Below are 14,843 nucleotides of genomic sequence, written 5' to 3' on the forward strand. Positions count from 1 at the left end.
GTCCATTGAAATTTAAATATATCACCATTTTATTAACTGAAACATTTGCCCGCGTACATCCATACTAGAGCAGTCAAACCCAAATGAGATTTTAGGACCAACTAATACGACAACGGTCTCAATTTGTAAGCATCCAGAGTGCTAGTAGCAGTGCCTTGCCAAGAGAGACAAATCGAAGAAGCGCTTTATTCAATTGAACATACATATATATGTATCAAGGACCATGCTATACTAGTTTGGAAATAATTTCAAAGTAAAAATACTAATTAAGCATGGAATCAGTGATATAGAAACCCCTGACTCTTGCCCAACCATCACATGATTATTAAGATTTACCAACAATGTGTTATGGTAAATCTGGTCTCAAATTTCACAATTCTCAATCTCATATCCTTATTGAACTGTGGCATATATCAAATTAAGGCCTCTTCAAAGGTACGAAGAAGCACATTCCACAATTATGCACAACAACAACATACCCAGTGTATACCCACATAGTGGGGTCTGGGGAGGGTAGAGTGTACGCAGGGTAGTGTGTACGCAGACCATACCACTATCTCAAGTGAAGTAGAGAGGTTGTTTACGATAGACCCCCAGCTTAGAACACTACCTAAGGGTAGAGTGTACGCAGAACATTCCACAATTATGATGAGATAAAAAATCACGCATAATTTTTTTTTAAAAAAAGTCAGCTCACCGCTCTTGGAGCCTCCTTGACAGCAAGTTTTCCTTTGTGACGCTCTATTTCCTCGGTGCAAGCTGCAATTGCTTTAGTAAGGATCGCTATGCCTTGCTCCTGCCAAATGAAATAAATAGAATCTGTAATCTAACATGCTGAATTCCCTCTGAAATTATAAAATACAGATACTAGAAATAATAGAATGCCGTAATGTGATAGGGTGATAACAGCTGGAAGCGCTCTAGCTGCACATAAAATTAAGCTGCTATTGTTAATACTTGTGACCAGTTAAGAAACTAGTGGAAGTTGAGAAGGACAGTTCATTCTCCTCAAATTGGAATTTTTTGAGGGAACTATGCTCAACGACCGCCCACTAAAGTATTTTTCCATTCTTTTTTCACTTTCCAGCAACGAAGCAACGTAAGATTAATCCTAGAAGTAGCTTTAACGTTGACTAAAGTTGATGCATGAGAGAACACATTGAAAAGGCAACAACACACTTGAGAGAGAAATGACAATTGCAGTAAAAAAAAATGATCCTATCAAGTAGATATTCATTCACCACCTTACTTGAAAATAAGCACAGGAAAACCAAAGAGAGAGTCAAAAGATTTTGGGAAGCATCCAGACAACATACCCAGTTTATTCCCACAAAGTGGGGGAGGGTAAAGTGTACGCAGACCATACCACTACCTCAGATGAAGTAGAGAGGCTGTTTCTGATAGACCTAGAAGAGGTGATCTTTGAAGGATCACAGCTAACAAAAAGGATCCAGCTAGAGCGTCCTAGAAAACAAAAGTAATGAGTATCATCCAAACAGAAATCTTTCTTGTTTGACCATAAAACTGTAATAGGTAAGTGGAAGCATACTCATAATATGAGAATCTTATATGCAACAGCTGAGATGGAAGAACAGAGCCAAAAGTAAAAGAGTACCCTAAGCAAAATCAAGGTGAAGGAGATAATAGCACATAACATGCAGTCTATATGAATAAAAAATGTAGTTTTTAAGCCGGAACTAACATATGTTGCATGTTCTTGACCAAAATGTTCTCAGAACAATGAAAAGCTCAAGCGCAAATAAAACTGACATTTTTACAAGGTGAAGACGAAAAACATTTTACTCAAGTAAAATAGGCTACCATAATTATCTGCAATAAAAAGCTAGTTTACCTTGTCAAGAGTCTGAGTATTGAGCACATATGCTGGAGGAGCAACAAGTTTAATTTTAACAGGGCAGTCATCATTACCAGCAGCTTCAGCCTTACGCATAGCTTCCTGCACCAGACGGGGGAAAATCATCAAAAATCAAAAAAAGGCTAAAATTACAAACAATACGTAATCACTAGAAAAAAATTCCCTTTTTTGATAGGTAATGGTTTCATTTTATTGAATACCAGCATTAAGAAAATGCAAACTCCACAAGTGCTACATTCCTGGTTCAAGAAATAGATAATAACATGAAAATGATTATGCCAAATGTAGAAACCTTAATGTGAAGAACACCATCAAACTGAAAACATTTCATCTCAATATCTGCTCGAATCTTCAATGGTTGTGGAGTCATTCTTCTCCTAATATTCTTGACTAATGCATCTTTAACTTCCTCAGATAAAGCAGGAGCAACCTTAGTTACCTAGAAAGGATAAGATATTAAATATTATTTGACATCATTGGACGAAATAAACCTAGAAAATGATATGACAAAAGACCTACCTCCTTCCCATCAGGGCCAATTTCTTTAACTTCACGGGTGAGGGAATTAAGAATTGAATCTGGATCACTGACAACCAATTTGAATGCCTGGAAATCAAAACCAAGAAATCCCAAGTGAATCTCGCCAATCAGAAGAGGGAAAAGGAACATTTGGAAATCGATACAAAATTTCACCTCAAAAGCATGACCATATTTTCTGTATAAAGGCCAACCTACATGAATGTACAAGTCCTGCAATAAACATGCCAAGTGATTAAGAGAAATTGAAGAGTAGAATTCAAAGTTCTATACAACAGGGATTCTAGAAAAGGAAAAGCTAAGTAGGGTTACATGGATACACATTTTTCTCAAATAAACAATGAAGAATATTCCTCTCTACCCCACTAAGGTAGGGGTAAGGTTTGCATACGCCTCACCCTCCCAGAACCCACTTGTGGGACCACACTAGGTATGTTATTGATGAAACAATGACAAATATTCTCTTATTTCTCAAACAGCAAGTAAATGCATTTCCACAGTACATGACCAAATTTAGGAAAGTAGTTCCTTGCAACTCATCCCGCAGAAAGAAAAGAAAAGAGGAGGGGGGACAAATGTACATTCACTTAAAAGCAGCAGAAATTCTAATGAACGTGCAAAAAATATGCTTGCATGGCCAAGGACACATAGGAAAAAGACAGTTACACCCGTTTAGTGATATTTTAAGCAGTCACATAACAAGTCAGAAATCAACAGAGATGCCAGAACAGAATAATCGTGCTTAAGTCAACATATAACAAGGGAAAGTGACAGTAACAAACTCCTTCATGCAAAGGCATTACGTAGATTATAGGAGCAGCATATTTACGCACTCCCAGTTACAAAGCAGTAAGGCACGGAAAAGTAATTGGTAAAATACCCGTGTACAAAAAAATTAAGAAAGTGGAATCAAATCTATATTCACACTTGGACTAAAACAGATAAATTTCATAAAACTCTTACTAGAATTTCGTCAACAATCTGTACTACCACACAACCAGCAGACCCAGACCATTACACAAGCAGAATATGCCTCTTTCCACTTCAATGCAATTCACAAATAATATATTGAAACCCTACATTCACCGTGGACAATATCCAATTGCAGTAACATCAGCTGTTTTCAGAACCTATGAACTCCCTAAAAAGCATAGATTCACTTCCAGTTCTTGCTTGTCCTTAAAGCGCGGCATTACCCAAAGAACTAAATCCAACAGGAAAACTAGTTCCTGTTGGAATCATGTATTCTACACCTCTTATCAAACAGAAGTTCTTAAGAAGAGAAATCAATTATGTTATCCAAAAACAAAACTCACAATGGTAAACATAAACTTAAACTCATTTTTTTTTGTAATATACAACTGTTATCTTACAATAGCTTTTATGTACACCTACCCTTAATCTTTAGGAAATGGCACAAAGGACCAAGCTCATACTAAAAAAGTTTCCACACCGCAGTTTTCTTTCTCTGAGTTCTTAGTAGAGATTTCATCATACAACTTAAAAATAAGCAGAGCAATTTGACCTTATCCTAGAAAACCTAAGTTTAAGAATCATTTAGCATAAACTCTTCCTTACTTTATTGTTTTATCTTTAGAATAGTACAACATTCAAGGCTTTGGAACGGGAGTTCCAAAAAATGCCAAATCAATAATACTAATTGTTATGATATTATTGCAAGGAATGGGACTTGTGTCCCACATCGGTTGAATGGGGAACTGATGTGGGCCTTATGTAGCTTTGGGTCTCCACCTCAATAGCTAGCTTTGGGGGTTACCTAAGGTTGTATAACTAAGTCGGCCCATTTGCTTTGCGCTTCAATAATTTCTAATATCCGTAGACCTCATGTTCAACTGAAATTCCAAATTCAATCAAATCCTTTGCTCCCTTAGTTTCAAAATACACATGACACCTTTCCCATTCACAAACGATGAAATAACTTCTCATACATTGCATTCATATTTTCTATCCTTTATCACAAATTATACAAAAAGCTTCAAATAACATGTTAAACTCAAAGTAACTCTCTTCATGACCAAAGTAAAAATAAAATGGGGTATGAGAAATTAGCTGACCTCCAGATCAATTTCCATGGTTTCAGCAACATGACGCATGATAGAATGAACAAGTTTACTCTTATTATACCTCTCCTCACAAGCCGAAATATCTTCTTCAGAAACCCTACGTTTACTGAGATCGATATATCCTTTCTCCTTATCAACCCTAAGAACCATAACAGGTTCGATGCGTCCAACTTTGATAAGACTACTAATACTCCGAATACGACGACGAGAGAGCTCAGAGAAAAGAATCATTCCTTCAATGTTATTGTACTCCAGAAGGGAAACGTAGGCCCCACTATCAGCCATGCTTTTCACCTGTATCATCACTGCTTGGTCTACTTCTGGGTACTTCGATTCATACATTCGGCATTCCAGATTCGGAGAGTTAGTCGCCATGATTGTTGGGGAGTGTGTGTCGGTGGTGTGTGTGGGCGGGGATGGGAGCAGTTGTTGCTTCTAGGGTTTAAAGAAATTTGGTTTTGTGAAGGGGCTGAAACAAGACCAAAAAATTGTTCCCAACTTCTCATTTTCTATTATCTTTTTTCTGTAGAAATACAGCTCTGTTTTTATTTTCTCAGTTGTATATTTTCTAGTATGTCTGGATCAAACGGGTTTTAATACTCTATTATTTACTATCTACTATATATATATATATATATATATATTATATTTTATACTCCCTCCGTCCTATTTTATGTATCATTACTTTCTTTTTTATTCGTTCAAAAAAATATCACATTTTCTTATTTAATAACTATTTAAAGATACAATTACACTTTTACCCTTATTAGTTTCACTTATAAGGATCACTTAATTAAAAATAATAATAATACATTATTTTAATAAAAGATAATTTGATAAAAAATATCAAGTCTTTACTTATTTCTTAAACTTCGTGTCCAATCAAATACCACACATAAAATGAAACGAGTACCTGAAAATCCACCTACTTAATTATTTATCATAATTCAATATATAATGATTTCATTATTGAGAAATAGTCAAAACGTTTATCTCAAATCCAACTATACATTTATACATTTATATTTGCGAGAATCCTATCCCATAAATTATTTTAAAATAAATAAAATTATTACCCTGAATGCTGATATGACAAGTGTGGTTCTGAGAACGAATTTTTTATTAAAAAAATTTTTTTTGATATTTTTTTACTCTTTTCTTTATTGATTTTTTATTATTATTTTCTTTATTCATTTTCTTTCTTTGTTGTTTCTTCTTCTTCTTTGACATTTGGAGCTCCTCCGCCGTGGCGCCGCCTTTGCCGGAAATCGCCTGCTTCGGCAGATTTTTCGAACCCAAATTGGCGGCGTTTGACGCCGTGTTTTGGGGGGTTCTTGCGTGGTTTTGTTCGCGCCGGGGAGGCGCATCGTTTGATGGTGGATTTGCGTCGTTTGGAGCTCAGGTACGGCGGAGCTGTGGTGGCCGGATTTCGCCGTCGACGGCAAGGTTTTTAAACTCAAATTGGCGGCGATTGAGGAGGAATTTTTGGAGGCTTCTTGGGGGGTTTTGTTCGCGCCGTTGAGGCGCTCCATTTGGTGGTGTTGCGTCGATTGGTGGTGGACAGTAGCGGCGCCGCCTTCGCCGGAGTTCGTCAGCGGCGGCGCTGCGTTCAAATGCTATTTCACGGCGATTGGAGCATCGGTTTTGGACGATTTTTATTGGGGTGTGCTCCCGTTGAGATGGCGCACCTGTTGGGACTGGTCCGTGACGCCAAAAGTTACCGGATCTCCGGCGACGGCGGCGGTCAGTGGTGGATTCGCGATTTGACCATAATTTTGAACCGATTTTTGAGGGATTTCTTTGGTAGTTGATAGCACGAACCTCTCTTGAACCTGGTCCTTCTTCTCAACTAATATGGAATAAGGAAAAAGAAAGAAAAAGGAAAATGGAAAGAGAAAGACAAAATATATATATATATATATATATATATATTAAAGAATAATAATTATTTTTTTATATAAAAATATAATATTACGTGGTATTACATAGTAAGTGCGTGTTGCTCACTTCCCATTACACAACTGGGTGTTAGTTTTTAGGGGATAATTATTCCATTTTAAAATAGTTCGGGGGTGATAGGATCTCGCAAAGTATAAGTGGGTAGTTGAGATTTGAGGTAAAGGTTAGAGAGGCATTTGACCATTTTCTCTTTCATTATTTTATCATAATGATTTAAATATTTAATATTGAAATTTTATTAACTGGTATTATTTTAGCAGTGCCACATAAATTAAGACAAAAGAAAAAGTACTACAAATCATAATAATTAACAACTTAAAATATTTAAAAGATATATAAAAATTTTAGTTGACTCTTAAAATTGTATCGAAGTCACATAAATTGGGACACAATGAGTAAATATATTATTCGATAATTACGTGAAAAATATTATAAATCACAATAATTAACAAGTTAAAATACTTTTTTAAAAAAATAGATAAAATTTCTATTCAACTCTCAAAATTTTATCGGTGCAGCATAAATTATGACAAAATAAAAAATTATCTTAATTAATTGCAACTAAATATTTAAAGTAAATCAATTTTATTATTTTAATTGACTTTTATATAGAAAATTAAACTTTTTATTTATTTATTTATTTATTTATTTTAGTAAATTTAAATTTTAAAATTATTTTTTCTTACATAGTTTAAAGTACAAAATTAATAAATTTAATTTAATAGAATAAATTTCTAATAAATATTTTCTTAGAATTTGTGTTGGGTCAATATATATCAAGTTAAAAAGAAAAATATATAGTAAAATTTTATTATTGTAAAAAATAAACATAATGCACTATCCAATAATATTTAATAATATCATATTTTACATATGCAAAATATAGCATCACGTATTTAATTAATATACTATTCCGGTGAATTGTCGATGGTTACTATTGGATAAGATAAAATTATATTAATTTTTATAGTAATAACATAATCAATCGCCCTTAATTAATTATTATGAGTCATTTGGGTATTAAGAAAATAAATAATATTTAATAAAAAAATAAAATAGACATAAAATACGAAATTAACTCTTAATATTTTAAATTAAATTGTCGTCTTTTAAACAATGATTTTACTATATCACCCCTTATTATAAGTCATTTATGTATTAGAAAATTAAGAATGATAAAATGATATGTCAACATAAAATATTTGATTGACTATCAAAATTATATTAGTGTTACATAAATTGGGACAGGACAGAAGAGGATAGAAAGCAACATCTATTATTTGAAAATGAAGTAAAAAGCACGGTAAATAACATTAATTAACAAAAAAAATTTAAAAGTTGACTGATTTCTGCTTCGGCTGCTTCAATCGTGATTTTAATGTATCACCCGTAATTAATTATTATAAGTCACTTATGTAGTGAAAAATTAATAATATTGAATCAATGATTTTACTATATCACTTATAATTAATTATTATAAGTTATTTATGTATTAAAAAATAAATAATATTTAATTAAAAATATAAAATAAACATTTTTGACATGTCTGATTAAGTTAATCGTGATTTTATTATATTACTCTTAATTAATTATTATAAGTCATTTGTATATTAAAAATTAATAATATTTAATTAAAAAAATAAACGTTTATGACATGTCTGCTTCAGCTGCTTCAACCATAGTTTTACTAAATATCATCCCTAATTAATTATTATAAATCATTTAAGTATTAAAAAATTAATAATATTTAATAAAAATAAAATAGATGTAAAAATGATAAATTAACTCTTGATGTGTCAAATTAACTTGACGTCTTATATGAGGTTCACTTAAATTTTTCACAAGTATTTTTTATAGTAATTTCGCTATGTCACTTCTAATTAGTTGTTGTAAGTCATTTAAGACATTCATGCTTCGCTGCTTCAGTCGTGATTTTACTATATCACCCCTATATCACCCCTAATTAATTAGTATGGTCATTTAAGCATTGTGCCACATAAGTTGAGTGGAAAAAGATATTATAAATCACAATGATCAAAAAATTAAATTATTTAAAAAATATAATTAGCTACCGTCGACACAAAACTCTGGATAACGAGAGTAACATCTATTATTCAAAAATTACATACAAAGTATTATAAATTACGATCGTAGAAGAAAAGTATTATAAACACAATAATTAAAAATTTAAATTACTTTTAAAATATAATTGACTATCAATGCCACAAAAATTTAGACAAGAAAAGTAACGTATGTTAATTTGAAAATTACATACAAATATTATAAATTACAATAGTTAACAACTTAAATAATCTAAATACATATTAAAATAACATATGTTGAACCCATTCTAGATTCCGGATGAATCCTTGAAAAACATATGCAATCATTTTATTAAAATATTTTATTTAAATATATCAAAATTGAAAAGACAAATAAATATCTTAATGTTGGGCCCGCGCTGACATGGGCCGTATACCTCTAGTACTGAACACAAGAGCCACAGAATTTATATATGGAAGAAGGACAAAAATATCACTTTCATGTAAAATAATGTCACCGAATTAGCCATTGAATTTGAAATCCCTCTTTTTAGCCTTTTTAACCTTTTTGGCCTGACAACAAGTCTTTTACCTTTTCGTCTGTTCCTTTTTTTTTTTTTTTTTTTTTATTTTTTTTTTTATTGAATTATCTTTTAAAACAAAAATCACTAGTTCTTTTCATTATTTTTTCGCAACTCTTTTTTTAAAAGAAAAAAAAAACGCTTTCTGTCACTAATTTAATTTTTTTTTCATTCTTTATTTCGAAGAACAATTGATTTTCTTTTTTAAAATTCTACAAAAACAAAAAAGAATCAATAATTATAAAAATTGGATTATTATTGTATAAAATACTTTTTTTTAAATACATATTTAATATCAAATACATAAATACGTATTTTATACAAATAATGATACCACTTATATACACATTTTAACAGTAATTGTATAGTTTCTATACACATTCTATACACTATTTAGGTAAAATAATTATTTAGATACAAACTCTATACAATATTTATGCAGTTTATATACATCCCATAGATATACATATTCTATACAGCAATGATACAAATGCTATACAAATCATATATAGAAAATATATTCCATATAATACAATTTTTATACACATCATATACAAACCTTAAATATACAAATTTTATACAGTTTTTATACACATCATATACAAACTTAAATATACAGTATTTATACATATCATATACAAATCTTAAATATACAGTTTTTATACACATCATATACAAACCTTCATTTCTCTGAAATCTTCATAGATAATCAATCCTATGCAACCTCGAATCATAAAACATATTTTTTTTTCAAAAACAATCCATTTCCTTCAAATTTCTTCGTCACATACCTATCCACTATTACTTTAGCTTCAACACAATAGTCCTTTTCTTCCATCCCGATCAACTTCTAGATTTTGCATATTTTTTCTTCTTTCATTCCTCTATCTCATTTTTCATGCACCCACATAATTCACAAACTCAATTCAGTTTGGATAACCTAAATAGAAAATATTAAGAATTAGAAGAAAAAAGATATGAGTTTTGTTGGGTTCTTATTAGAAAAAATTAAAAACTAGAAGAAAAGAGATATGAGTTTTGTTGGGTTCTTAACTATCACCGACCGGAGAAAGAAGAGAAAGGAGAAGGAAGAATGGTTATGGAATTAGAAAAAATCATCAATGGTTATGGAATTAGAAAAAATCATCAAAATCATCTTCATTAACAACGAAATTAGGATCAAAGGTAACACCTTTACCAACCAATTTTGAATCCATAAAAGTTTTTTTCTTTAATTTCATCACAACTAACTTCAAATCAACTGATTAAAATTTTTAAAAAAGGACTATTTCAGATGAGAAATCAAAGAAGAGTCACAAAACTCAATTCGGAAACCAACTTCAAAAAGGAAAGTTAACTTAGCTGTTAGTCTTTTTTTTTTTGGACAAAGGACAGTCTTTTTGTCCTTTTAGCTTTAGCTAAACCTGTAAAATAGAAGGAATGGACCTTATTAGACAAATGGCTAATAAATGATATTTTGAAAGCCCGAAGTGCTATTTTGTCTAAAATGTGAAAGTTGGGTTATTTTTTTTTTAAAAAAGCTACACAATGTCCTTTTCCCTAATTACATTCTTGTGCAATCCATAAAGTTTGGGTTAAGGTAGGAGCTTAAGGGCCTTAGAAGGTCAGAAAATTGCACTTAGTGTGCTGAAAAGTGTTCGGTCTTAAATTTTTATCTCTCAAATATTCGAGCTTGAATTTGTAGTTTCTAAAGTGTGTGGTTTTGAAATTTTGACCCTATTGAATAAGTTCTAAAGTTTGCCTATAATGCAGAACTTGTGAACAACTGAACAGATTCATTGTATTAAAAATATCCTAAATGTCTATCTTATAGGCAAAAGTTAGAACTTATGTGTGCTAGATAACAACCTTAAGTTTCAATTTTTGCCTATAAGCATAACTTTTGATCAATTGCGCAAGTTCTTTTAAAATATCTAGAACACCAGGCTTATGGACAAAAGTTAGAACGTTTGTCTTATATGCAACGTATTTAATTTCTAACTTTTTCTATAGGGCAAAATTGTTGGGCAGTTATTTAGATTTGTCGTCTTAAAATATCATGAATGTCTACCTCATGGGCAAATGTTAGACATCTGTCTTATAAGCAAACTTATTGAGCAAGGCCAAAAAATTAAGACCGCCCCTTTATAAGGTCATTTTTGTAAGTTTTTTTCTACGGGGGACTACATATTAAGACCAGAACATTTTAAGGCTATTTCTGAACTTAACCCCTAAAGGGTTGCCATGGGGCCACATCCCCCTCCTGAAGATTCAAACTTAAAGCCAAGTGATGGATTTTGATGAGACAAATCCATTGCAAGAAGAATAGCCTCAAATTCTATTTACAAATTTGAAAAATCACAAATTACAAACGTTGTTACTTTAAGGGGTCGTTCGGTGTGAGGTATAATGGATAAATAGTTATGGGATAAAATGAAGATTATTTTATCCTATGTTTTGTTGGAGGTATTAGTTAGTACCAAAATTATTTATCCATCATTTATACCATAGTGATGGAATAAGTTATTCCATATATCGTGGGATAAATAATTCCAAAATTAATTATTTCAAAATAACTCTTTTCCAACAAAACACTCCTAACGAAATTCAAGAGCTAACTACCAACAATTTTTGTTAGGTTAATGACAGGCCTATTGGAGATGATATCCCATCACTAGATCTACCGCTCCATAAATTTTCACAAGATTCCGGCTTGTCTTTTGAGAGAAATCAACCGACAAAGTTTGAAATTTCAGAATGTATAATAGTGTATAAAATTATATGTTATTATAGGTGTATAAATAAATCTTTGGTATAATATTGTATATTGGGTGTATATATTGTATATCATGTTTTCAAATATAATTTTTTTTTAAATGGAAGTTTTGTATATTGTTATTGGATGTATATTATTTTATACTATATTTTTGCAAGGTAACTACGTGTTTGGCCATAAAATAAAAAATAATTTACTTTTTCTTTTTGAAACTTCTAAAGTTGAGTTTGGAGTTGTTTTTGGCGTATAAATATGTGTATCTACTTATTCTAGCTTTGTATAAATTTAAGGGGTCGTTTGGTGTGAGGTATAGATAAATAATCTCGAGATAAAATGAAAGTTCATGTTTGGTGCGAGGTATTAATTGGTATTGATATTATTTATTCCATCATTATACTACAGTGATGGGATAAATTATCCATATATATGATAGCATAATTAATTACAGAATAACTAATTTTAAAGTTAATTATCTCGACATAATTTTTATTTTTTAAGTAAACAACCCCAAATGTTTAGCTTGCACACTCGAAATTGAAGGGCATAAATGATGCAAGTAGGCTGTGATTACGTGTTATGCCTAACTAATTCCCTCAAACTATACAGTTTCCCCGGAAATACAAAAGAACCAAAAGCACCACCTTTCTTCTCACACTAATTTACATATTCTAGTTGGTTTTCCATGAAACTCCCACCAAAGAAACCTCGTTTTTTCAAACCTATTTTGCCAGGTTTCAAACATGGTCTTGTAAGTAACGCTTCTTCTTCTTCTTCTTTACGTATGAGATGAAAAATTACACTATTTATATATGATTTGAATTATTTTTTACACACATATATATATATATATATATATAGTAGATGTTGAATTTTCACTAGTTCATGCCTTTTACTTTTTCATATTTTGAACCCTGTAACTGAAAATCCTCATTCCGCCGCTGCCTATATGGGACAAGACTAATTCTTCTTTATGTATCGACGAAAAGCTGCACTATTTATATATGATTAAAATTACTTTTACGTATATATAGTAGATTTTGAATTCCTTTCGGCCAATTCTTGCGTTTACTTTTTTCATATTTTGAATCCAGTAAGTGAAAATCCTCACTCCGCCACTGACTATACGGGACAAGACTAATTCTTCTTTTATGTATCGACGAAAAATTGCACTATTTATACATGATTAAAATTGCTTTTCATATGGTACATGTTTAACCCTCCAGCTAGTTAGTGCGTTTATTTTTTCATATTTTGAACCTTGTAAATGATAATCCTAACTCCCCCACGGCCTATATGGGACAAGACTAATTTTTTTGTTTTATTGTAGAAAATACCTATAGGTTTCTTGAAGTATTTGAAGGGGCAGGAACATGTTACATGTGCTGTACTGAAAAGGGATGGTAAGAAATGGAGGGTTCAGGTGAATGGCCGGAAACTGGAAGAGGGTAATTGGGGGAAATTTGTAGAGGAGTTTGATTTGCAAGTGGGAAATCTATTGGTGTTTAGTCATGAAGGAAATATGGAATTTGAAATTTCAATTTTTGATTCGAGTCAATGTAGTAGAGCAGAATATACGCAAGAAGACGTGGTCGAGGATGAGGTGGAGGTGGACGAGGAGGAAGAAGAAGAGGAGGAGTACGAGGTGGAAGAGGAGGAGGACGAGTACGAGGTGGAGGAAGAGTAGGAGAACGAGTACGAGGAGGATGAGGATGAGGACGAGGAGGAGGAAGCAAAAGAAGTTGCTATAGATGACAATTCTTGTGAAAGATTTCATTTTGAATGCACCATTGGAAAATTTTGCCTTTTCAGAAGCGCCTTGGTATGCCTCAAAAGTTTTTTTTTTTTTTCACGCGGAACTCTTCATGAATCTTAGCTCCCATTTGACTGTAGATTTTGAATTTGAAACTTCAAACATGAAACTTGAAAACTTGACTTTTGAAGCTGTGATTGAATATGTATTTTAGATGGAAATTGAAGTTTTGTGAGTGAAGTTCCAAAAACCCCAATATCTTTTTTGTGTAAACAATGTATTTGTGTTAAGAAATTCATTGTACGAATATTAAATTTAGAACCCGCTTATCAGCTCTTGAAATAGTCGTTCTAAAATCCAAAATCCATAGAGTTGCAATCGTATCTCTACATCTGTCTCTACCACTGGGCTAAAGGAAGCATTGTGCAATATTTATTTTCTTTGTTAATTGGTGTTATATATTCAGTGAATATTTTGAAGAATACAATGAACTATTTAATGATGTGTGCAAATGGTTAATTGGTTATACACTTATACGTACACCATGTCAGTTTCTGCCTCAACAATTTGCACTTGCGAATGGTCTCACCAACAAGAAGTGCAAATTGATAATAAGTGATGAAAGACAAAGGTCGTGGAAATTAAAGACATGCAGTTCTAGCAATCCTCGAGCTCGAGCCTATATTGGAAATGGATGGCGTAAATTCGTCGCTGAGAATTGTATAAAGGAGGGAGATCGTATTAAGTTTGAGGTTGTCACAAATGGAAAGACACCAATATGGAAATTTCAAGTTGTTACTGATGGAGAAACACCAATGAGGAAGTTTCAAGGCAAGTTTCTCTTCTTATCCAACCTCTTATGTTTTTGATGATTTTTTTAATCGTTGCTATATTAGAATCTTTCTTTATATCTAGAAGATTTAATTAAAAAAAATGCAGCCTGGTGCATTAAAGCAGCCGCTATGCGCGGGGTTTGGGGTAGGACCGGACCACAAAGGCCTATTGTATGCAACCTCAACTTACATTTCTACTAGGGGTTATTTCCACGGCTTGAACCCGTGATCTCTTAGTCACAGGGCAACAACTTTACTAGTTGTAAGGAAAAACATTCATTTTTATCCTATTCGCACAATATAATTTTCATAGTAAAGAATTCTATTAGACCACCCACCCCACCCCCAGCTTGAATCTAGATCTGCCTCTGCTAGGAATGATTTTTTATTTTAATGAATTGCTTC

At 32.1% G+C, this 14,843-nt stretch overlaps 2 protein-coding genes across 3 annotated transcripts; one reads left to right on the forward strand and one right to left on the reverse strand.

The window, feature by feature from the left end:
• Positions 1–697: 697 nt before the first annotated feature.
• LOC107864197 (eukaryotic translation initiation factor 2 subunit alpha homolog) lies at positions 698–5,043 on the reverse strand (the record flags this gene model as incomplete). The annotated part of the gene is given in 6 exon segments (XM_016710498.2): positions 698–796; positions 1,853–1,957; positions 2,169–2,315; positions 2,396–2,482; positions 2,570–2,626; positions 4,489–5,043. Coding segments are annotated over 6 exon segments (879 nt in total), but the record flags the coding sequence as incomplete, so codon positions are not given.
• Positions 5,044–12,416: 7,373 nt separating this feature from the next.
• On the forward strand, positions 12,417–14,430 carry LOC107864196 (B3 domain-containing protein REM5). Of its 2 annotated transcripts, XR_001672592.2 has the most exons (3): positions 12,417–12,603; positions 13,183–13,674; positions 14,157–14,430. XR_001672592.2 is itself a non-coding variant. In XM_016710494.2 (2 exons), the coding sequence occupies exons 1-2, from the start codon at positions 12,538–12,540 to the stop codon at positions 13,537–13,539; spliced, it is 423 nt and encodes a 140-aa protein (XP_016565980.1). In that variant the 5' UTR covers positions 12,417–12,537; the 3' UTR covers positions 13,540–14,100. The 2 variants fall into 2 exon arrangements, 1 of the variants encoding a protein (XP_016565980.1); XM_016710494.2 differs by lacking the exon at positions 14,157–14,430 and having other exon boundaries at positions 13,183–14,100.
• The last annotated feature ends 413 nt before the right edge of the window (positions 14,431–14,843 follow it).

Source organism: Capsicum annuum, chromosome 3, assembly GCF_002878395.1.
Source record: "Capsicum annuum cultivar UCD-10X-F1 chromosome 3, UCD10Xv1.1, whole genome shotgun sequence".
Lineage (NCBI taxonomy): Eukaryota > Viridiplantae > Streptophyta > Magnoliopsida > Solanales > Solanaceae > Capsicum > Capsicum annuum.